The sequence below is a fragment of the Anolis carolinensis genome, chromosome 6 (genome assembly GCF_035594765.1).
Source record: "Anolis carolinensis isolate JA03-04 chromosome 6, rAnoCar3.1.pri, whole genome shotgun sequence".
Taxonomy (NCBI): domain Eukaryota; kingdom Metazoa; phylum Chordata; class Lepidosauria; order Squamata; family Dactyloidae; genus Anolis; species Anolis carolinensis.
Genome location: NC_085846.1, coordinates 12,842,034 through 12,867,261, shown reverse-complemented (window position 1 = coordinate 12,867,261; position 25,228 = coordinate 12,842,034). Strand labels below are relative to the sequence as shown.

At 40.4% G+C, this 25,228-nt stretch overlaps 1 protein-coding gene across 1 annotated transcript in view; it reads left to right on the top strand.

The window, feature by feature from the left end:
- The window catches only part of itgal (integrin subunit alpha L), a 51,120-nt gene extending 26,021 nt beyond the window's left edge, over nt 1-25,099 (top strand). The window contains exons 8-30 of the mRNA XM_008120989.3: nt 224-368; nt 3,377-3,515; nt 5,393-5,460; nt 6,192-6,324; nt 7,894-8,042; nt 9,266-9,403; nt 9,503-9,706; nt 11,229-11,359; nt 11,660-11,820; nt 11,945-12,096; nt 12,257-12,385; nt 13,134-13,207; nt 13,359-13,500; nt 14,485-14,589; nt 14,985-15,064; nt 16,084-16,170; nt 17,093-17,168; nt 18,200-18,310; nt 19,174-19,245; nt 19,671-19,775; nt 20,868-20,963; nt 22,169-22,276; nt 23,341-25,099. Coding sequence (XP_008119196.2) covers nt 224-368; nt 3,377-3,515; nt 5,393-5,460; nt 6,192-6,324; nt 7,894-8,042; nt 9,266-9,403; nt 9,503-9,706; nt 11,229-11,359; nt 11,660-11,820; nt 11,945-12,096; nt 12,257-12,385; nt 13,134-13,207; nt 13,359-13,500; nt 14,485-14,589; nt 14,985-15,064; nt 16,084-16,170; nt 17,093-17,168; nt 18,200-18,310; nt 19,174-19,245; nt 19,671-19,775; nt 20,868-20,963; nt 22,169-22,276; nt 23,341-23,538 — 2,803 coding nt within the window. The 3' untranslated portion in view covers nt 23,539-25,099. The remainder of the gene's footprint in view (nt 1-223; nt 369-3,376; nt 3,516-5,392; nt 5,461-6,191; nt 6,325-7,893; nt 8,043-9,265; nt 9,404-9,502; nt 9,707-11,228; nt 11,360-11,659; nt 11,821-11,944; nt 12,097-12,256; nt 12,386-13,133; nt 13,208-13,358; nt 13,501-14,484; nt 14,590-14,984; nt 15,065-16,083; nt 16,171-17,092; nt 17,169-18,199; nt 18,311-19,173; nt 19,246-19,670; nt 19,776-20,867; nt 20,964-22,168; nt 22,277-23,340) is intronic.
- Nucleotides 25,100-25,228: the final 129 nt, after the last annotated feature.

Genomic DNA, 25,228 nt, shown 5'->3' with positions numbered 1-25,228 from the left:
ATAAATACAATCTGAAAGTGAGGAGCTAGATTGTGTAGGGGTTTGAATGTTAACAGAAGAAGCTTATATTGATTCGTAGAAGGAATGGGTGACCAAGGAAGAGATATCAAAATTGAGGTAACGTAAACAAAACACTGGGCCAAAAATATCATCTTAGCAGCAGAATGCTGAATGGACATACAATGGCATTCAGGTAACCTTTCCTCTTGTCTGCTGTTGTCAGGAATGACCTTTTCACTCCTGAGCGTGGCATGCGCGAAGGAGCAAATAAAGTGATCATCCTCATCACTGATGGAGATGCCACAGATGACGACCTTGGAAGCATTGCTGCTGCCAGAAAGAAGGAAATCTTACGCCTTGTCATTGGGGTAAAGTATCCAGATGAAGACTGGTAGATATTCTGTATCCCAAAAACTAGAGCTGATAGGGGGAAACTGATGCCAGTTTTTTGAATCAGCAGGTCAAATATACCCAGAAATAGGTCTAACATTTGAGACATCAAAATGTGTATTGGACAGTGTTGCCAGTCTTTACTTTCCTCACTCATTGGATTTACACATCAGGAAGGTTCAGGGTCAGAGAGTGAAAAGGGAGCTGGGAATAGTGAGTCACCATCTATCATAAGAAGCAGGAGGAGAGAGAAGGTCCTCAAGGAGATGAGTTGATGGTTAAGCTGGCCCAGCTTTCAAATTAGTTAAAACTGTATGAAAGTCCAACTCAGATGTACCACACAAGAGTTATGAACAGAATCTCCAACATTTGTTTGTTTTTAAAATGACAATAGGATATATGTCTCAGCCAGCATGATTTAGTGGTTTGAGTGTTCAACTACAGCTTTGGAGACCAGGTTTCAAACTATTATTATTATTATTATTATTATTATTATTATTATTATTATTATTATTTGTTGTCGAAGACTTTCATGGCTGGAATCACTGGGTTGCTGTGAGTTTTCCAGGCTGTATGGCCATGTTCCAGAAGCGTTCTCTCCTGACGTTTCACCTGCATCTATGGCAGGAACCCTCAGAGGTTGTGAGATTTGTTGGAAACTAGGCAAGTGGAGTTTATATATCTGTGGAAGGTCCAGGGTGGAAGAAAGAACTCTTGTTTGTTTTTGAATGTTGCAATTGGCCAGCTTGATTAGCATTGCAGCTTCAAAGCCTGGCTGCTTCCTGCCTGGGGGAATCCTTTGTTGAGAGGTGTTATCTGGGCCTGATTGTTTCCTGTCTAGAATTCTGAGTGTTGTTCTTTATTTACTGTCCTGATTCTTTAATTGCTATCTAGTATTTTAAAAACCCAACAATCAGGACAGTGCGATAGGGTTGGCATAAATCAGAAATGACTTTAAGGTTCACAACAATATATTTCAACCTGAGGATTTAGGGCTTAAGTTTGTCTCCCAGCGCAATTTTCCTGTTGGCAATCCCCTTTCCAAATTCTACTTGCAAATAACATTTTAGATGTGAGTGGTTATAGGAAAATCAACCAACATTGCCAAAACAACACGTATGTTTTGAGTTTTTTTCTCTATCAACTCTGTGCCCTCCTGCTCTTCTTCTCTCCCAAGTATAGAAACTGAAATCGAACTAAAATTTGGAGGTCCCCTCCCAATAGAGAGGAGCCTGAAACTACTTCAAAAGGTTCCATTTTCCCCTGGCGAGAAAGAAAGAGAGCTGCTAAGAATCAGAGTTTACCAGTCCCAAATAAATCTCACCAGTAGGCTGAAGAAAGAACCACCGGGTTTTAATGCGATCCAGCTGGAAAGGATGTCAACCGCAATCATTTGCCGAGAAGACATGACCTACAACAGAATACAGCATCCTTTATAGTGAAAAGGACAGGGCGGCGAGGTTTGAATTTCCCGCCGTGCCTCCCTTAGCCGGCTTCAGGCTGATTGGCTGTCATAATCAGCTGAAGGAGAGGTGCAAACGTCCTGCCCAATCAGAGAGCTCTCCCCGCTTTGGCTCCTTAGCCTATCAGGAGCCAGGGGGCGGTCTGAGTCATTGACAAAGGGTGACTGAGTGAATTTGTGAATGAATCAGTGGGTCTAATCTGTACACGATAGCTTAAAAGCTCTCAAGATGTCCAAAGATTATTTCGGGGTGAAAATATACATATTGGTCTGGTGTGGCTTGCCAGATTCCGATTTTCAAAAGGCTGGAAACAGAGCAGATGGGCAAGTTCTTTGTCAATATGTTTGGCCAGGTAAATTGACAAAAGGAATAACAGGCAGGACGATCTTGGCTTTTCGAAGGCTAAATCGCCCCAGATTTGAATGTGACAAGGAACCAAGTGATCAATTCCTCTTTTGAGTGGCTTTGCTCCGAGGCTCAAAAGGGGAGACTTTTGTTCATGCAAGGTATTTGATGATGTCCTTTGTGAGAGGATTTCCCCTCTCAGGAATGTGGATGACTTTCTGCCAACCAGGTCAAACAGAAGTGACTCTTAATATCTTACACATTGGGGACAAAAAGGAAAAAAGGAGACATATAGGGATACACAGAATACATTCATAAAATCAGAAATCATAACACCAACTCCCACCCACCCAAAGGTCCAGGGTAAATCCGTAAGTTTCATAGGAAAATACAGAATCCAAGGTGAAAGGAAAAGGGGTTTCATTGAGTGTCCATAGCATGGCCAAGCTATCCATAGCTAAGCTGCCTGAAGCACAAGGAGACCCCGTGATGACCCCCTCCGTTTTCAGCATGCAGTCCAAACTTGGTGAGCCATGGAACGGTGGTGAGACGAGTGGTGCGCTGGCAAAAAGGCTTGATTTGACAATCAGCTGTTGTCTCTTTAAATCTTGTTGATGTAGTAATAAAGATGGTTTTTCCGGAGCTGAGAGATCTCAGTGCAAAAAGCGAAATAGTAGTTATGCTTAGGATTAGTTCAGAATGAAGTGGTGTGAATTCGTGTCAATCCTTTAATGCGTGGTTACGGAGGCACTGAGATTTCCGTAACTGCGGTTTAAAGGAAAGCATTCCAGCCGGTAGCCGACGGCTTGCCAGCAGCTTGAGAAGGAAGGGGAAACATTGTGGAAGGTTTGTTGTTAGTAGGAAAGGAAAGGTTCCCATGCCAAGGAAAGATACAAAATATCCACCATGTGAAGCGAAAATTAATAGGTATTGATACTTTTATTAGGGATTGGTTACATTGTTGGGATAGGGAGGGAGGCAAAAAGGAAACATGTTATAAGCTGCTGTTGGAACACACATTTCATTTAGTGATTGGTCCAGCAGGGCTTTTCTCCGGATCTGCGGCACTCCCTGCTGCAGGTCAGATTAGGTTGAATGCAGGAAGCCTATTGTGTTCGACCGCAAAACCACAGACTCCTTCCACCTCTGCCTCATTTGGCTCTTCCTTTTCTCCCCAGATTGGGATTCATCTAACTCGAGATAACCTTGAAAAGCTTGCTTCTGAACCCCACAGTGAATTTGTGAAGATCCTCGCTAGCTTTGAAGAACTAAAAGACAGCTTTGATGACCTCCAGTCGAAGATTTATGGCATTGAAGGTATCACTTTGGGTTGATGTTCAGGGAGAGGGAGGGAAGATGGAGAAAGAGACAAAGGTACACACTTTTGGAACAGAATCAGGACCTCATCAGGCGCAAATCCTCTCCCGTTTCCATCCATCCATCCCCAGATGTTTTGGCTTCAACTCCCAGAAACCCTAACAGCTGGTAAACTGGCTGAAATTTCTGGGAGTTGTAGGCCAAAACACCTGGGGACCCACAGGTTGAGAACCACTGCCTCAATGTATGTTCAGATCATAGCTAGGGGGGAAAGTCTTGTTTCTTGGATTAAAATTCCTGGGAGCGCTCCAGCCAGCTCAACTCAGTGAAAATAATAATACAACACAGCTGAGGAAGTAAACTTCGTCTATGAAGATTATGTTACCGACTTTGTTATTTCAGTTCATCTCTAAAGTGCTACAAGTATCCTCTGTGCATAACGATGTTGATTCATAATGCCCTTTCCAGCAAAGTATGAAACAAAGTATGAAATAGAGGGAGAAAACGTGGAGGCAGTGACAGACTTTATATTTCTAGGTGCGAAGATTACTGCAGACACAGACTGCAGCCAGGAAATCAGAAGACGTTTACTTCTTGGGAAGAGAGCAATGGCCAACCTCGATAAAATAGGAAAGAGCAGAGACATCACACTGGCAATGAAGGTCCGCATAGTTAAAGCAGTGGTATTCCCCGTAGTAACCTATGGACGTGAGAGTTGGACCATAAGGAAGGCTGAGTGAAGGAAGATAGACGCTTTTGAACTGTGGTGCTGGAGGAAAATCCTGAGCGTGCCTTGGACCGCAAGAAGATCCAGCCAGTCCATCATCCAGGAAACAATGCCTGGCTGCTCACTGGAGGGAAGGATGTTAGAGGCAAAGATGAAGGATTTTGGCCACATCATGAGAAAACAGGAAAGCTTGGAGAAGACAATGATGCTGGGAAAAATGGAAGGAAAAAGGAAGAGGGGCCAAGCAAGGGAGAGATGGATGGATGGTATTCTTGAAGGGACTGGCTTGACCTTGAAGGAACTGAGGATGGAGATGGCCGACAGGAAACTCTAACATGAGCTGGCCCATGAGGTCACAAAGAGTCAGAAGCAACTGAATGACTAAACAACAACAACAAATGAAACATCAATCATATACAATTACATGGCGCAGGCGGGAGAGCAAACCAGCGGCAATGAATCACTCTGACCAGGAGGTCATGAGTTCGAGGCCCGCTCGGAGCCTATGTTTGTTTTCTTTGTTCTATGTTAAAAGGCATTGAATGTTTGCCTATATGTGTAATGTGATCCGCCCTGAGTCCCCTTCGGGGTGAGAAGGGCGGAATATAAATGCTGTAAATAAATAAATAAATAAATAAAACATAAGATTATAAATACAGAAAAATCTATAACATCCCACCAGCCTCTTTCCATCTCAGCAAAATCAGGACAAATCCGCAGTTTAATCTGATGAATCAAAGAGGAAGATCTTCAGCCCTTTATGAAAATGGGGGAGATCTTCTCCAACCAGAGGTGTGCATAGGAGGAACAGATAATAATTCATTACCTGTAGAACTTAAATTCCCTCCCCATCCAGAAGCCATTGTTGCTCATTTCTTATATCCCACTGGCTGGGTTATTTCAGTGCTGGAAAGGAAAGGCACACTCCATATTTGCACATGACGGGTGCTGATAGATATAGTAGTCATGTGTTTTCCAACTACACCTCAATTTGTTTAAGTGTCCCGTCCGTCCCCCCCCCCACACACACACACACCCATAGTTATTCTTTCTTGGAGGCTGGTGTTGAGATCTATTCATTTCTGGAGGACAGAAGAGGACAGCGATTTGTTCCAATGACTCTTGCTCTTCCTGTCTACGTATCTTTCAGGTGCCAGTGACAAAAGTTCATTCCACTTAGAGATGTCGTCCAGTGGATTCAGTGCCGATATATCCCAGGTAAGAGAAAACTGTGAGTATGTTGTGGAATGAAGAGTCTCATGCTCTGCAATAATTCACATGTATGAGCTTGGAAATAAGCGTCATTGAGTTCAATAAGACTAGCTCCCAGGGAAGAGTGTATCCCAGGAAGCTCTTGCATGAAACTGAACTGCTTTTTGTTGCATTGAAAGCTGTGGCACTGGAACTTGCTCTGAAGTACGTAGATATGTGCAGAATTGAGTTGTGGTTCATCTTTGGATTCACTTACCTGCACCAGGGGAAAAAATGATATCCATAGGAATCTCTAAAATCTCCAGGCAGTTATATGGTATTCTTCCCCTGGAAATTATCATAGAATTGCCTTGGAGGACCTAGAAAACTCCTTGAGAATATCTCTCAACTTTATGGTATGTTGGGACCAGAAGTGAGAGAATTCAATGGAATTTGGTTGTATCAATGGTTTCATATATAGTGGTCCATCCAGTGTTGCTTCGCCTAGAGATGTTGTAGTTTTATTGTAATTGTAAAATGTCCCAAATGTCAATATTTACATCTCATGCCACCCTCCATCTTTACCTCTCCATGTCACTGGAGCTTCTTGTTATCAATTTTTCCCTTAAGAACCTTCCAAGATTAAGAATTGAGCTCCTGGAGTTAAAATGACCTCCTGCCTTTGGAATGTAAAGTTCTTGCCTTAGTTTCCAAAATGTTCATAGACTTTACCAACCTCCTTATTCTCTTAATTGCAGGACAGAGTTGTTCTGGGTGCTGTTGGTGCAGACAATTGGGCTGGAGGGCTGCTGGAACAGCAGAAGGATCTCAGTAAAGAACAATTCATCTCTACCCCTTCGTTGAGGAAGGAGATGGAAGGGGCTTACTTGGGTGAGCGGGGAGAAAGCTGCAGTCTTCTTCTCTCTGTACCATCCACTCAGACATTTGGTTGTCATAAATGTATTTGTTTGCCTTTTTAATTGAAACAACCCCAGTCATCCTTCTTATGGGGCAGTCATGACCCTATTAAGGTGGGAAGTATATGGCCTTCTCCTTGTCACTGGGCCACAACTTTTGCAATTTCCTCCAAACCATTGACAATACTGGATACCATTGATAGAGAAGACCACATATTGCCCACCCCAGTGGCTTAGCAGCGCCTTATAATTTGTCCAAAGCCCCTGTAGCTTGTTTTTCTTATTGCCATTAACATACCAGGTGCAATGAGAGGCAAATAGGCATTTCTATGTGCAGTGATTCCGGCTGTAACCAGATTTGATTGTTATTATTAGCAAAAGGAAGTCACATAAAATGAAGTTAGGTAAATAGAAGAGGAAGGAAATGAAGGACATTTTCAGGTGTGAAAATGTAGGATGCAGCAAACTACCAACTCCTTTTGCCTCAGCTAGAGAGAAGTGGGCATTCACAGCTTCTTCTTTTCTCAAATACATTCCATGGGATTACAATCCCTTCCAGTTTCTAATCTAATGTAGATGTTCCCCACAGAAGACTGACGGTGAGACTGGGAACTGGAGTCCAAAGACACATCTATCGTTTAGAATTAATACAGTTTTATTCTACTTTATCTGCCATGGTTCTATGCTATAAAATTCTGGGAGCTGTAGTTTAGTGATGCACCAGCAGTCTTTGGCAGGGAAGAATAAAAAACATTATAAAACTACAGCTCCCAGGGTTCCATGGTGCCAAACTGTAGTCATATCACAGCATAGATGATGATGATGATGAATGGTCCCAGTGGTGATTGGCACATTGGGTGCCGTGCCAAAAGATCTCAGCCGGCATTTGGAAACAATAGACATTGACAAAATTACGATCTGCCAACTGCAAAAGGCCACCCTGCTGGGATCTGCGCGCATCATCCGAAAATACATCACACAGTCCTAAACACTTGGGAAGTGTTCGACTTGTGATTTTGTGATACGAAATCCAGCATGTCTATCTTGTTTGCTGTGTCATAAAATAAAATAATAATAATCTTTATTTATAGACCGTCCTATCTCCCCAAAGGGACCCAGGGCAGTTTCCAAACATATGGCAACAATTCAATGCCCAATGAAAACCATACAAAATGGTTTACTTCAAGAACAAAGCACATTAGACGATATAAACAACCTAACTGTAAATTAATAAGCAAAATGAAGAACAACAGAATAAGACTAAAAATGAAAAAGGAATAAAAATGAAATAGATGCATCCAATCTAGAGCTGGAAAGAACCAGGTTGGAAAGGTCTAGTATATCGATCTATATTTTGAAATTACCCTGGCGAATTAGTTGAAATAGCCACCAGATTAATGTAGTAGGCCCACCTTGAACATTTCTAGTCTTCCCTATTTTTATTTTTTTATTCAATAGAGGACTATTTTCTACGCAAGAGTATCCTAATAACTATCGTGATTTCTTCTTTGATCTTTCTACACAATATTTGTTTTCCTTCCAGGTTATGCCCTGAAATTCCTACAGCACCAGCAGAGAGAACTATATGCTGCTGGTGCCCCTCGATACCAACATTTGGGAAGAGTCTTCATCTTTGAAGTCAATGTCACAACTAATAACTGGACATTAAAGCAAGAGATCGAAGGGCAGCAGGTGAGAAATCATGGAGACCAGAAAGTCTGCTCAGCTCTGATAATGTACAAACATATTGTCTGGAACATGTTTGGGAAAACTAGAACACATGTAGCAAAGCAATGCCAAATAAATGCAAGCCAAAATAACAACATTAATGAGGAAGAACACACGTTCTAGGAGAGGCCGCAGCAGTTTGCTTTTGCCTGAACCTGTTGGGAAGCACGAGATTGTTTCCTCTTCTGCCCTTTCCCTCTTATTTATTTATTTATTTACAACATTTATACCCCACCCTTCACACCCGAGGGAACTCAAGGCGGCTTACAGAAATTGGCAAAATTTAATGCCCAAAGAATACAATCATAAAAGCAAAACAATACATATAGATCCGTTAATAACATTGTTAAAATACATAATAAAAACCTTAAAAACATATATATATATAATTCAATTTGTCCAAGAACCTCTTGCTGAGTTAATTGAATGCAAATTAAAGTCCGTTGAAGAGAGAGGGAAATGTTTTCTATTCGAATCTTGCTTTGAAATTATTGGTTCTCCTCTATCCATTTTCTCCCAGCTTCAGTCTCCTAAGGATTAGTTATGGGAAAATAACTTTCTATAAGGATTGTAGCTAAACAGTGCATTTTGAGCATTTGAAAGCATTCTGTAATATAGAGGAGTTCCATTAGGAATTTAGGGTTACTATTAACAAGGATAAATAAATTGGCTTAAAGGCTTCATAGTGCTTCAGGGTTGGAAGTCATGGTGAAGGGTGCACGGGTGTGGGGAAGGGGTTTTATTTTGTGTGGGATTGGGGTTTTGGGCGCGTGCAGGGTCTGTTGTGTGTAATACGTTGTATGTCTTTGTTTGAATGTTAGGGTGAACTCTTATATTTAATTTTAAAAAAAAAAATTAGTAGAAACCTAGATTGAAAATAGTGGATAACATGTAGAAAGAGCAATTCTATATGTTTTGAGTTACTGATAATAATATGTACTCAATGTTAGAATTAACCGGTTGATTGACTAATGTAGATATGCATGTATATTTCAAAAGGATTGTTATCTGACTTTATCTGCTATAATTTGCTGTTTTGTTATGTAACATATCATTAATAAACTGTTTACCCACCCAAAAAAAAGAAAGAAAAGAAATAAAGCATTCTGTAGATGGTAAGCATGTCATACCTAGAAGTAGCTCACTGTATTATTTATTTATCTTTATTTTATTTTATTTTTTTGCAGACTGGGTCATATTTTGGAGGAGTCCTCTGCACCTTAGATGTAGACAGTGATCAGGAAACTGACTTTCTTCTCATCGGGGCCCCATTTCATTTCACAGAGACGGAAGGAGGTTGTGTTTACGTGTATGGCTGGGAGGAGGTGAGCAAATGGGGCAAGAAGAGTGGACAAGACGTGTGGGGAGGGTCTTCGCACAACTCATCAGAGACTATGAAAAGATCCCCTCTCCTCTCCTTCCAGGATCGTCTCGTCCTGCTAGGGGAGCTCAAGGGGGACCCAGGATACCCCTTGGGCAGGTTTGGAGCAGCCATTTCAGACCTGAAGGACATCAGTGGCGATGGATTGATGGATGTGGCTGTGGGAGCCCCCCTAGAAGACGAAGAGAAGGGCGCTGTGTACATTTATAACGGCCATCAGCAGAAATTACCAATGCACTATAGCCAGGTAAGAGAGAATAGCAGGGATGGTCAGTCTAGCATGAGAACTGCTAGCTTTGTTATCAAGCCACCTTCAGTGTATGGCAGTTCTATGAATTAGAGACCCCCAAGAGACTTAGTACTACTTTTCCATGGTGCTGGGATCACATGTTCCTGTGAGACTTCTGTTGAAGAACCTGTCTAAAAGTGCCGAACACCTTACTGCTATTAAGGGAGAAGCTATAGGGTGGCAGTATTCTTCTGGGGCAATGTTGTTGGAAGAGAGATAACAGCACTGGTACTCCAGAAAACTTTTGTCAGTACTGCACAAAAGGAAACAATGGAAAGCCACTTCAGAGACTAGATCTACACAGCCATATAATGTAGTTCAAATTGCATTATATGGAGCTGGGCTTAGCACAGTGAGCTAGATCGCTAGCTAGTTTGAAAGGTCGGCAGTTTGAGCTCGAGTTGGGGTGAGCACCTGCCATCAGCCCCAGCTCCCTGCCCACCTAGCAGATTGAAAGCAGAAATAGGGTAGATAAATAGGTACCACTTTTAGCGGGGAGGTATAAAAGGCGCCCTTAGGGACATCAATCGGGAGGACGTCTAAAGACGACAAAGCTCCTCAGCATGGAAGATGGAGCGACAGCAAGCACACACACACACACACTCCGAGGCTGGAGTTGAACACAACTCCAAAATGCCGGAAATAAGATGGAAAATGCCTTTACCTCTGTTTGTGTATTGTCTGTCTTTGCTAATTGTATGACGGCATTGAATGCTTGCCGTATGTGTGTTCTGTAATCTTCCTTGAGTCCCCTCCAGAAGATAGAGCGAACTGTAAATAAAGTATATTATTATTATTATTATTATTATTATTATTATTACTACTACTACTACTACTACTACTACTACTACTACTATTACTATTATTATTATTGATCTGTACTGACCATATAATGCAGTTCAAACTAAATGAAGATAACAATAGAGGAAATAACACAATGAGACCAATTGCTTTGGGTAGGGTAGGATTCTTTTTCTGTTGAAGATTTTCAAGCAGAAGTTAGTCAACTGTCCAAAGGATGCTTTAACTCTAGATTTCTTCCACCAAGCAAGTGTTCTAGATATGAATACAGTACCAATAACATTAAAAATAAGAGGGTCCAGAAACCTTGAGAACTTCTGATGGATGTAGTCACAGCCTTTTCTCTATGCAATTCACAAGAGTCCAAAGACTCTTGTTGAATGTGTTAAACAACAATTCTCAGAACCATAATATCCTGGGAGAGTGTGCCCGTGGCTGTTTGTATTCCAAAACAAACACAGCATAGCTGTTCCAAACTCTGAATTTTATCTTTTATAGGTATGTGTCTTCTAATCACCGTTAAAGCCACACAAAATCAAAGCCATCACCACATCTTATTTCAGGCAGTTCCACAAGTCAGATTTGGGGTATATGAATGGGTGTGTTACTTTGTCTGTTTGTAATCTGCTGTCACATTGCTCCTTTGCTTTTCTCAACCAGTGGCATTTCTCTCTTGCAGAGAATTACAGGAACCAGCATTTCTCCTGGCTTGCAGTTCTTTGGACAATCCATCCATGGAAAAACAGACCTCAACAAAGATGGCCTCATAGACATCACAGTGGGAGCCCTGGGAGAAGTGGTGGTTCTCCGGTGAGTGGTTCAGAACCAAGGCTTCTCAGATAGAGGCTGCTGAAGCCCAGCTCAGATGTGTTTCTCAGGTCTCTTCTACACTGCCAGGTAATCCAGGTTATCAAAGCAGAAAATCCATATTATCTGATTTGAACAGGATTATCTTCGTCTGCACTGCCATATAATCCAGTTCAGAAATCTTTTACTGTTGCCAAATCTTTCATGATCCCAACATTGAGCCAAGGGCATCCTTAGTTTAAGTTTAAGAAGTGTATATATAAGAAGCAGTAAGTACTTATTGTCATTCTCTGGTACCTGCAGTTCCAGGCCCATTGTCACCGTGGTCCCACAGGTGACATTCTTGCACACGGAGATTCCAGTGGAAGAGGTGGAATGTTTGGGGGATGCCGCCCAATGGAGGAACAAGGAGTTTGGTCTCAACGTCTGCTTCAACATCCGCTTGGCTACTCAGAGCTATCAAGGTGAGGTGGGTTGTTGGAGCCCAGAGGTAAACTTGGCTGTACAGAACCAGATGTATCTCTTACACTTCTGGACATTTTGAGGTTCCCCATACCTGCCTCATAGCTTTTTATTCCCTCTCTCCAGGTCCTCTCTCTGTCATTCTCTCCTTCCACTTGGAGATTGACTCCAACAGAATGAAGAACCGAGGAGTATTTAGGAATGGCAAGAGGACCACAAATGGGATCCAAAAAACCACTTTGGGACAAATGTGTGTTCAGGAAACAATAAACATCACGGTAAACAGGGATTTATCCTGAACTTTGTTTGAGTGGGGAATATAGCGACCATTTATAATAATGCTTCCTGAGCATTGCTAAAACTGAAGTAATTTCTGGGACAGAATTAGGAGAAACCTGACTTAAACGTCTGAGTGTTGTGTTGTCTGCAATCTTTTAGAACTGCATTGAAGATTACATCTCTCCTATCAAGCTCTTTGTGAACTTCTCTTTGAGCAGTGATGAGGACCACGATGAGAGTCATCCCAGACCTGTTCAGAACTCACTAAGCAACACGACAACCGTAGAGGTAAAAGCAGGTCCTGGAAAGAAAGCAGATTTGGCAGAGACGCTAGACGTGATGTTTTGGCTAGGACATGGAGTTTAGTGGGTTTTGGTAGAAAAGAAGTGGACAATGAGGGGAAAGGTGCAGAGCAAAGGTGGGCACGTATGACATGTGGTGGAGGAAGAGATATTAGCCGATCTTGAGAACCTCAACTTTTAGACTGTAGCTCTAAGAATTTCCCATAGCATTACCATTGGCCATGTTGCCTGGACATTTTTGGAGTTGTCATCCAAGAATATCTTTTCAAAGCTGTATATTTAGAATGAAGGAAACTAACTACAAATTCTGCTGTGTAAGACCACTTAATAATAGAATACTTGGCCCACCACATTTGCAGATTTGCTTTTGTGGATTTGAGTAAAATGTTCATTCTAAGACTCCTTAGGTCCTCCAAGGTGATGGTGTGGTCAACGTCTGGCAGAAGCTGACTACAGAGTCAAATTGATAAACCTAGAGATCCCTAAAGATCACTGAGTTTTCACTTTGGCGAGGGTTCTTTGCCCCAATCCTAGTGAACATGGAGGGTTAGTTGTATATTTTCTTGAGCCTCAGAGACTAGATTGAATCCCAGAACGTACGTAGTCTTCTGGTTGGGGATGTAGAGTAAGCAGTCTGGAAATTGACTGAATGTAGTAGAGTTGAATAAAAAGGATGCAGTGTATTGAACAGGGCTAGTATTTTAACAACACTTTTCTTTTGGAAAATATGTTAGATTCCTTTTTCGAAGAACTGTGGGACAGATGATAAGTGTGTGGCTGACATGCAAATCTCATTCCATGATTCAGGGTATGTAGAACATTGTCCATAAACATGTCCTGTGTAAATGTGCCCTAAAGTATTTAGTGTATTCTCAACTGAGGTGAGATTTGAACGCTATGCCAGTTGAGTGAGGAAGCAAGTATTTCTAATCAAGATGTCCTAACTCCTTTTTGAACAGTTCTCAGGAGCTGGTGATATCTCCCAAACGTTACCTGAACATGAACTTGGAGCTGAAGAACCCGCGGGAGAATGCATACTACCCAACCCTCCATGTGCTTCACATGCCCGGCCTCTCCTTCCGCAAGGCTTCTGTGCTCAAGGTGCGTATCCTGTCTGCACAAAGACGGGACTTCCTATTGAGAAATATTAATCAAAGTAATCATAAAAAACTAAAACTGACTTCCTGCCTCCCACCTCAAAGACACACTGTGAAAATATTGTTATAATTCTGTCAGTCTATCATTTTAGACAATTTCTTCATTCTACCTTACTATCTTAATTTTTTTAATTCATTCTTCAAAATTCACCAGTGTTTTGACATTTCCTTTTTTATACAAATGATGATATGATATAAATGGTTCCCATTCTTTCAATTATTATTTCTCAGTGGAGCAAGTGGGGAAACTAGTTTGAATGTATGTATGCAGCAATATAACTCAAATAGGGGGAAATTATTGTCTTTATAAATTGTATGCTAATATTTATACTGCTAAAAAATAATAATAAATATATAGATTTTTGAAAAGACAGGTTTGATCTTTGCCATCAGATCACATTGTATGACCTCTTAACTTAGGAAAAGACATAACAATATACCACTTTCATTAGTACCTAATTGTGCTATAAAGCAGGGTCTCCATGTCAGGAGTGACATGAGAAACTGCAAGTCACTTCTCGTGTGAGAGAATTGGCTGTCTGCAAGGATGTTGCCCAGGGGACGCCCGGATGTTTTCCCATCCTGTGGGAGGCTTCTCTCATGCCCACATATGGGAAGCTGGAGCTGACAGACAGGCGCTCACCCTGCTCCCTGGATTGGTTGGGCAACTGGGATTCTCCAGCTGCTTTTTGCCTACCAATAAACATAAACATAATGATGATTATGATGATGATGATGATGATGATAATGCCAGCTAGGGAAGTTTCCTTTCATCAATATTTGAAGAGCCATATATGCCCATTGCTGGTAGAAGGGAAAATGATAAAATTAAGAGACTTGAGAGCTCTGAAGAGAGTTTCAGAATGTTGGGTTCCTGCTTCTGGTTATGATTTTGCAGCTTTGATAAACCCCTTGTCTTTTCATGTAGGCCAGTCCCCCGATCATTGTGAACTGTGACGGCATGCAGCTGGGTCACGAGCACAGGGGCCTCTCTTGCAATATCAGCCACCCGATCTTTAGGGATAACACAGAGGTGAGTACCACTGAATGAGCAGTTCAGGGCCTTTCAAGGAACAAACCTGACAGAGAGCTAAATGTAGCCTAGAACTGGCTTCCCTTGAGTGGAAGAAGAAAGAAGAAGTGTGTTTTGGACTTTCCCTTGTTCGTAAATTAGCATTTTTTGTGTCTCACAATTCTTGTGGCTTCTCTGTAGAATGTAACCTTAAAGGCACATAGGGGCCTAACGGTGGAAATAGCAAAGCGTGGCTTTTGCTCCTCATCCCATTCCTGCATTTCAAGGTGTGCAACGTCAACTATTTGATATTATAATCACAGCCTCTTTAGTTAGAAAGACAGACTTGCAGGCAGACAAATGTTTGATGGTAGCAGAATAATCTCATTTGTGCTCTCCTCCTCCTTCCATATCAGGCTTTGATCCAGCTCTGGTTTGGCATCCTTACTGAAAGTTCCTGGGGGAATGACTTGGAAATGGAGGTGAATGTCAGCAGGTAAGTTTATTCTAAACTGTGGACAAGGATATTCTCTGTAAGTTACAACCTCTTCTTGGCACCTCCTTTATTCATCTCACTGAAAATACGAGGGTTGAATGAAAAGTAATGCCTCCACCTTCGTAACTCCTCAACAGATGGCAGTGCTGGTATGCGGCAGGTACTGGCTTGTTCAGTAGACTCTCCTCTACAGTCCCATTTGGCGGGAAGCCTTAGCATTGAACGGTTGTGTTGTTAAAGTGCGAAGTATGGAACCCTGCACAGACAGTTGGTCAATGCGACTTAAGCAATGTGTAGTCACTGAATTCTTGACAGCCGAAGGTGTCACCCCAAAGGGGATTCCTCAGAGAATGCAAGTTATTTATGGTAATTGTGTTGATGTGAGTACTGTGCGTCGTTGGGTGAGTAAGTTTAAAGATGTTGAGGTGGGAATATCTGACGTGACAAACAAAGAGTTGTGACAGCAACCACCGAGTTTCACTAGCAAATGGTTGACAGATTGATTCAGGATGATTGTTGTATCACTCAGAGAGAAATTTCAAGCATCATCGGCATTTCACAAGAACGTGTGGGTCACATTATTGCTTTGCTTGGCTATCGGAAGATCTGTGCACGATGGGTACTGTGAGACACTGGTTGTGGAAACAGAGTGTCGACTTCTTCTGTGACGGCTTCAGAAAAGTTGTTCATCGTTGGCAGAAATGTATCTAATTGTCTGGTGATTATGTGGAAAAGTGAATAGTGGTAGTTAAAGAGCACATTCTAAGGATTATTTCTGCATTTGATTTATTCCCATCCAAACCAAAGTAACGAAGGTGGAGGCATTACTTTTCATTCAACCCTTGTAATAGTGTTCTCTATTATACACAATTTTATGTTTCCACATAAAATCCAGGAACATAACCTTCATGGAAACGGGTATAAAACTATATACGCAAAGATAGAGTTGTTTTTGTGAAGAGTGCTTTTACAAATAATTACTGGTGTTCTTGGCATCTGTTTGATTATCTTTCTCATAGTGATAATGAGGAAAATGATACTCTTCATGACAACACAGCTAGACTCCAAATCCCTGTCAAGTACCCCATCAACATCATAGTTGAGAGGTAAGTCTCTAGAGGCCTTTCTCCTGCTTTGCTGCTATAGATCTGGCAAATTAAACATATATCTGTGAATTGGATACTGGCAGATATAGAATAGAAAATATGGAGAAAGGAGGCACATCCAACCCTTTTGGATTCCATACCATCTTCCCAATTTATTTATTTATTTACAGTATTTATATTCCGCCCTTCTCACCCCGAAGGGGACTCAGGGCGGATCACATTATAACACACATAGGACAAACATTCAATGCCCATAAACACATCAAACAGAGACCGAGACAGACACACGCAGAGGCAAGTTAACCTTCTTCTGAGGGGATGTTCGATTCTGGCCACAGGGGGGAGCAGCTGCTTCATCATCCACACTGACGGCACTTCCTCATTCCAGGTCGTAAATTAGTTAATCTTGCCTCCCCACATTATAAGTGGTACCTTATCTCCTACTTGATAGATGCAACTATCTTTCGGGTTGCTAGGTCAGCAACGAGCAGGGGCTATTTTTTATTTTTAATTGACGGGTGCTCACCCCGCCACGGGCTGGCCTCGAACTCATGACCTCATGGTCAGAGTGATTTAAGGCAGCTGCTCAACAGCTGCGCCACAGCCCAGCCCCAATTAAAAAAATACTTCTAGCTCTACATTCAGATTTATTTTTGCCTGGAAGGGAAGGAGTACATTACTTTTCCCTCTCTTGCATGGGAAGAAATTTGGATTCAGAAACAGTATAGGAAGAAAAAATTGAACCCCTTCTCCTTGCTATTTAGTCCAAAAAATCACAGTATCCCACAGCTACATTTGAAAAAACGTCAAGAGCATCATGATTAAAATTCAGCAAAGATGACTCACAGAATGAAGATTTATTACAAAATACCTTGGTTCTGATGCCTCTCTCAACCTCAGATATACTTTCTTTCTAATACAGGTTACAAGCATCTACCCAGCATGTTAGCTTCAGTTCTCGACGTCAAGAAAACAAGACTGTGATACACTCTTATAATGTAAGTGGAGTTCAAGGCCAATAAACTGCACATCAGGTTTCTTTCTGGATGCTTGGAATCCAAATGTGATATAGCAGCCTTGCTAAACCTTAGCAAATCTGGATCTGATTAGTCCCTGGATGAGAAGCTGAATATGCAGTCCCGAATTCCATCTTGAAGGCAGGAATACTGGGTTTAAACACAATAATTTAAATAAGTGACTTATCTCTGACCTAGTCTTCCATCTTGCAAACCTCTGCCTTCTGACCATCTGAAATATCCAACCCTGACAATGGATGAGGTTTAAAATTCCATATAGATATTTAATACATGTGTATCTCCTATACAGAGTTGAAGACAGCAATTCCGAGCCAGGGATGCAGAACATAGGAATGATTCTGCATGATGCACAAGGAAAATATCTACTAAACTCACTACTTATAAGGAAGTGCAATAGAAGCAAACCAGATATGGTGTTTAATAGCTTTTGTATGTAAGAGAGAGTGTAAACTCACTACTTATGAGGAAGTGCAATAGAAGCAAACCAGATATGGTGTTTAATAGCCTTTGTGTGTAAGAGAGAGAGAAGTAAACAACTGCTGTAAGAGATAGGTGCTGAGCCCAATCATGACCATACCTTGAAGAGAAGGGCATTAACTCTTTCCCCCTACCGCGATCTAGCTATATCAGGGCTTCTGTGCTCCTGCTATTTGCAAAACATTTCTCTTTGGAAATAGCAAAATACCTTCAATTCCCATTGAGACCATAGTGGAAGCATAAGGCTAAAGCTCTCCTGTCCTATATCCTGGGTTCAGTCCACCTTCACCCTCACTGTTCCAACTGGTATGATTAATTAAAGTATAAATAATTGGCTGTAGACTCGGTATCTGATTATCAGAGGAGATTGTAATTACAGCAAGAGACTAAAAGTCTGACTTGAGTTATTGCTGCCTGCTTCAGGTTCCAATTTCGTGGCCTCTGGTCTTTCGAGTTGCAGCTTGTTAAACATTATTTCCTGAGTCTGTTTTTTTATCCTATTCTTTCCATCCCAGGTAACAAACTGGCCCATGGGCACTTTCCCACCTCCTGAAGTATCCGTGTTTGTGAAGGTGCCAACCATGGGTCCTGATGGGCTGACTTGGGAGGTGGAAGGTGTTCAAACTGTGAGTACAGTACTTGCAACTGAAAATACAAGGTGGAAGCTCAGCACCCTCTAGTGCTAAATTAGGATATGAGAGGGTCCACTGAAATGCTCATAGAGCTAAAAGCTTTCCAAATATTTCATGTTGGTGACAAACCTCTTAGACATGCATCATTTCACGACACAGTAATTCAGCTTTCCTAGCAAACTGGAGGACACATATTTTATTTATTTATTTATTTGCTTGTGCATATATATACACACACACACACACACACACACACACACACCGCTCTTCTCCCCCACATACATACACTATAATAATGAAATGTATGGGAACACAACATATCTCACAACAACCTTTCATTTATATTTTTTAAAATATGTGATGTGTAAAATAATAACATACATTTCTAATATTTTTGTCATTTTCGCTATGTTTGTATGAGGCCGACACACTAACGTGTTTCCACACGCAACTTTAAAAGCTCTAGTATAACTCCTTAGCAGCATCTGAAGAAGTAAAATATATGTTGTTTTTGGACTGATGACTCTTTAAAAACTATTATTTTCATTCTAAGCTGAATACAGAATTCCTACTGATTATCCACACATCAGTGTGCCGTGTGCATTTTCTTGTCCATATCAGCTAAAAAAAGATGTGCCAAAAACTTTGGCACATCTTTTAAATTCATTCATTTTTACATTTAGACAAAGATGGATGCAGTAAGTGGAAAAGTAGGGGAATAAACATTAGAAGGCCTTAACTTCTGGACTTGCCATGAAATGATAAATAATTTAAATAAATAAATAAAAACTGACACAAGAATAATATCACACTTATATAACTTTGAATGGTAACATGGATTATTATCCTCTTTCTAGGATCCCTCAGTGTTTTGCCAACCCATTCTAATGGAGAGAAGTGCAAATAGACCTTCTGAATGGATTGAGATGGTAAATTATCTCAGTATGAGAGTTAAAAAAAACAAATGTCTTATATGTCAAATTCTGTTGCAAATGTAATACTTAATTAAATTATCCTTATCTCCTCCGTATATCAACTCTCATATCAACCTGCAATTTAGTACAAGGAAGACAAGACAGTGAAGGGAGGGAAATGGAAGCAAGAGTATAGAGGAGAAGAATATGATGTGTTTCATTAATTTATTTACTTTTAAGGAAGACAAGGGATGGATTTGAATGTGAGAGAAAGTGGGTGAGAATATGAGGGAGAGAGAGACGGTGAATGAGTTTAAGTACTGCTAGACTATTCTGATATTAAAACAAATGGGCATTTGGGTAGAAGCTCGTAGAGATGCCACAAAGATGTCTTATATGTGATCATTCCCTTTCATAAAACTCTTCTGTTTTCTTCCTAGAAATGTGAAGTTGGCAAATATCGCATCTATCGGTGTGATCTTGGACAGATAAATTCCTCCATAATTAATGTTACTGGGGTGATGCGTGCCAAGAGCAACATTGAGGTAAAATCTCCTGAATAGTTAGTTCTGAAAGAATAACATACCACAGGTCCTCCTTGCAACCAAGCAAATGTGTAGAATTGACACTTGGATCTCATTATTTACTGTGCTTTGCAAAATATTCATCCCTCGCTCACCTTTGGAGATTTTGCGGTATTATGAGCTGGAATTATTATCAGTGATTTAAACAAGAAACTCAGCATTGTAGTGGTGCAAGAACATTTCTATATGGCACAGAAGTTAAATTGGCTAATGAATGAAGGACATTACCAAGTCCCAAGTCAAGCCTCTGCTTTTCCTTATTCAGTATTATTTTTACTTGTTGGAGGCAGTTTTTAGGGTTTCAGACAGGGATTTTCTTACCCAAGATGCTGGAAACTGAATCTGAGACTGCATCACATGTACAATATACCCTCTGTTACTGAGCTCCATCATGTCCTCGCTTTTAGATATTTGTAGCTAAATCAAGTATAATTCCAACCAGAAGTGAATGGGGATTAAGTTAGACTGGTTCTATCCTGACCAAATAATGCAATTTGAACTGCATTTTATGGTTCTACCTTTACCATATAATGCAGTTCAAAGCACTACAGACTACATTTTATAGTCAGAGTAGAACTAGCCCTTAGTTCTAGTTCTAATCCCATTCTTTGCAGAGTCCACTCTAGGCTGGGTCTGTTTTAGATCTAACTCCAATTATATTGAACATTAACAAGAGAAATGCCATAGCAGACGTTCTCTATTCCCACCAGATGTGTTGATCATGCTCTGATGTTTTGAATCTGTAACTACGTGTTTGCAGACCTATGAGGAGAGCTCTTGATGCACCAAACCTCAGACAATCACAAAGATAATGAGACATGTTTGGTGCTGCAATGATGTGCATTTAACACAAACTGCTTGTTTTAAATAAAGGGTAAAAGTTGTATGGCTCATTCAGTGCTCGAAATAACTGATATAAGTTGTAGTTCAGCAACTTCTAGGTAGCTATCCAATTGCCACCACTGCTTTAAATAACATTTCCTGCATCTGAATTATGGTTTTTGTGTGTGTGTTATGACTAGAATCTCACTGTCTCTTTTTCTTTCTTATTAGCATTTCCCTCGGTCAAAGTTTTGCACAGCATTATGGTTAATGTTTAATACCACAAGATATGTGAACTTCTACAGTCAAGAATTTGCCCAGTATCAGGTAGTAAAATTCAATATTCATTCCTTATTGTGCTTGTATTTTTAGAATTTTAATTCATTTAATACCATCTATCAAAACATTATTCATCTAAAGCTGTTTATTTTAGGGAAAAGCTTCTCAAATGCTCCATTTCAATGGTCTGGAGTAAGTCACAGAATCATGGGAAATATGTATTCTTGGGCCTACATTTGCTTTATTTTTTCTGACAATCAAAATTAATGTTATGTGGATGAGGGCTGAATTATTAAATTGACAAATTGATTTCATTTCTGGGTTGCTGTGAGTTTTCCGGATTGTATGACCATGTTCCAGAAGCATTCTCTCCTGATGTTTCACCCACATCTATGGCAGGCATCCTCAGAGGTTGTAATGGAACATGGCCATACAGGTTGTGAGGTCTGGCTGTATGGCCATGTTCCATCACAACCTCTGAGGATGCCTGCCCTAGATGTGGGCAAAACGTCAGGAGAGAATGCTTCTGGAACATGGCCATACAGCCTGGAAAATTCACAGCAACCCAAAAATGAAAGCTATTTGTCCATTATCTTTTGTAATCTTAAATATTGAACTCTGGATCTTTGCCTCCTAAGCTCTAAATTTTTTACAGCCACATGGCACTTCATGCACTGCTTGCTGTGAGCTGAATGCTCAACTATAAGTATCCTGTTTTTGTATTTTTGGATGCTCTGCTGTGTTTTTGGGTAGTTTTCCCTAACACACAAAAATCCTAGCAAGAAAAATAGGAATATTTTCAAAACAATTACAAATAGAGAACAATGGGGACTGTCTCAAACTGGATCGCTGTAAGTCAGGGTTGATGTGAAGACAGGTAACAGCAACATGTAGCAGTTATTGGTTGCTTTCTCTGAAAGTGTGTCCCATTTTATTTTACAATTTATTGTGACATTTTGCTTTGGTTATCTATCGTTCTTCACCATCTGATATTTGTGCTTCTGCTTTAAAGAACCAAGCCTATTCAGAATATGATAGAAATCACATTTATTTGAAAAGGGGTAGCAGATAGAAGCCTTTAACAGAGAATAATATGCCGCTGAGCCAGGATCCCAGACCTGAATGATAATACAAATATAATTTTCCATTCAGAATCAGGTTGTTTGTCTCAGATGGCACTCAGTATTTTTGGTTATGATCTATATCGCTTCTTTCTCTTTCCCTACACTTCCTTTCTTTGCACATCCCTACAGGATACAGAACTGGAGGTGATTTTTGAGATGAATTATCTTCCTATTATAATAGGCAGCGTAGTAGGAGGCTTGTTCTTGCTCATTCTCATCATTGTACTACTTTACAAGGTAAGTCTGGGGGTACTGACATTTATTATTATGAGAAGCTGAGACGCTCAGGACTTTTCGTTACCAAATTTAGACTGATTTATTGAAAAATCCATGGCTCTGTTCATTGTATGTCATGCTCTACTTCTGATGAGAAAAGGAAGACAATAGGCAATTTCTCACTTCTGTTTCTAGAGATGGATAAGAATGGTTTGTTTCGTTTCAGTTTGAAAGGACTGTAAACAAAGGCTGTTGAATCTTTTCAAATCTGTATCATCCCATAATGAAGGGCAAAGGGTAACTTTCCCATTGGCATCAGTGAGATATAAGACTGCTCCACCTGGATTGGGCTGTGCCCATTAACTATCATGAGTCACAGAATGCAAAGTGTTTTACAATAATCCAGCATGATATATTAAGCAGTCCGTGGATCATGGTTTTTTAGCCTGAATATGGTTTATCCTAAATTGAGTCATGTTAATGACATCCCCTTCAATGTTTGTTCATTCAAGATTAATAGGAGATAAAGAAAAAGCAAGATGGGCAAATACAGTAACAGATCTGAATTCTATTGGTTTTTTTTTTAATGTGTCAGAACTGACTTGAGAACATACTGCAAGTCGTTTCTGGTGTAAGAGAATTGGCCGTCTACAAAGACGTTGCCCAGGGGACGCCCGGATGTGTTATCATCCTGCTGGGAGACTTCTCTCATGGTCCCCGCAAGCTAGAGCTGACAGACGAGAGCTCACCCTGTCTCATGGATTCAAACCGGCAACCTTCAGGTCAGCAACCCAACCTTCATATCAGCAGTCCAGCCAGCACAAGGGTTTAACCCATTTCACCACTGTGGCTCATTGCACCACCGATTATATTGGTAATTCTAATTAAGAGAAATTGATTGAGTCCTATAGTGTAATGTGAAAATCCCAAAAGTGAAGACTCCTAGGTTAAGTTGTGAGAAGCAATTTGTTGCCCAATGACATTCCATTCATTTCACATTTGGATTTGCAGCTGACTTTCCCATGTCCAAAGTGACCATATTGCTCCTGCTTGCTCATAATTTTCCTTTCTTCTTTTTTCTCCAGTGTGGGTTCTTTAAACGTAATTATAAGGCAAAGATGGGTGATGGTCTGGAAGAAAATGAGAATGCGCTACAACTAAAAGATAACGTAGAGGAAGGTACAGAGAAAGAAGCCAAATCAGAAAACGATGCAGAGAGTGACAAAGAAAAAGAAACGGATGCCTTGGCAGAGCCACTGAATGGAGAGGCTGAGGCCAAATGACCAAATCAGCTTCTTCCCCTTGCACTGGAATCCTGATACTTGACTATTTTTGCAAGAAACAGACATATTTCACTCTTACTGTTTGCACATACTGTGGAAAGTCAAACTGTATGACTGCAGTTATTTCTGGCATTTAAAAATATCATCTGTATGAATTGTGGCATCGCACAGGACGAGGCGATCAGAAACAAGGATGGCATTTTTGTGGACAATTACGGCTATGTATCCTTGTTGCTCTGTGACAAATTGCCAAATTATTTGTATAGATATGGCTGTGTATTTCATTAGGTCCTTTTGTACATTATAAATAAGAACATACACGGGAAAGCAACTTCTAGTTTGCAACCCAAATTGGATGATGGGTTGGACTGGATGGTACTGGTGATTTTTTACCAACTCTTTTATGATTCTATGGAACACTCATAGAGATCTGGAAGACTCAATTCAATTGGTGGAGAAAAGACCATAGAAGGAGAAGCTCTAAAGTCACTCTTTTAGAAATACTGATAAAGTCAAGACTACTTTTTCTGCTTCTTGGCTACCTTAGGATCACTCTAGACTGGGATGCTTTATATGAGTGCAGGCAAAAGATCTTGTCAGAGGAATGATGGATGAGTGAATGAGAGAGGATAAAAGACACAGACTTGGCTATTGCAGGCAAAACTCAACTCCCAGCTGAGTTTTGCTTGGGAATGTGTGTATATTTGCTGGTTCCAGAAATACCACCCCTAGTTTTTGAGACACAGAACCTAGAAAGCCGTGATAACCATATCTAAGAAACTAAAGCTGATGCGGTCCATCCAATGTGATTTTCTGAATCAGCACCCCAAATAACCCCAAGAATAGGCCTAAAAACCAAGACACCAAGAAAATATATATATTGTTAGGCTGTGTAATCTATCCTCAATAGTAAAGGTCCCATACACCTCATTATGCCAGAGATTATGTTTTGAGACCTTTCAAGTCTTTCAATAGCAATTCTCAAATGGGAATTAGACAAATAACTCTTTACTCCATTTCCAGAAGGAACAACTATTCTTAGTAAATTCAGCACAACAGGATTCAACGTAAAACAGAAAGTGGATCTCTTAAAGGTCACATGTATCTTTTTTCCCTTCTGAATCTTTTCCAATAGATTCACTTTGGACTCTACATTGATCAAACCTGATAAACATATTCGTAAAAATTAACAGTTATGCATTTTTTCAATATATATTTTTGAACATGCATTATTTTGAATATTTCTTGGATATTGTTTTCTTGGATATTGTTTTATTTTATATTCCCTCGTTAGGATATTCATATACTATGTGATAGTACCCACAAAATACTTTCTATCTTAAAAATAACAATCACAACTACCGCTGCTGCTTTATTATCTACACATGGGAATATCAAATGTGTCACAGGAAGTATATCAGAATACATGGGTGCAAAATGAACTCAAAAGAAAAGGACTTCAGATACCCAAGGATTTAGAAATGCGCTCTGCATTTTTCACTTTATCAATGTTTTTTCATGCCATCTGAGAACAGCTAATGAAATCGTCTTAGTTTCAAAAGGGATTTTCCATGTGATTGTGTGCAGAACACTTTAGGCCATAATTAGGTTTGGACAAGTCATGTGGACAAAAGCACAGACTCTTGATTAGCTTTGCAGCTTATGAAGTCAAAAACTTATTCTGCTTGCA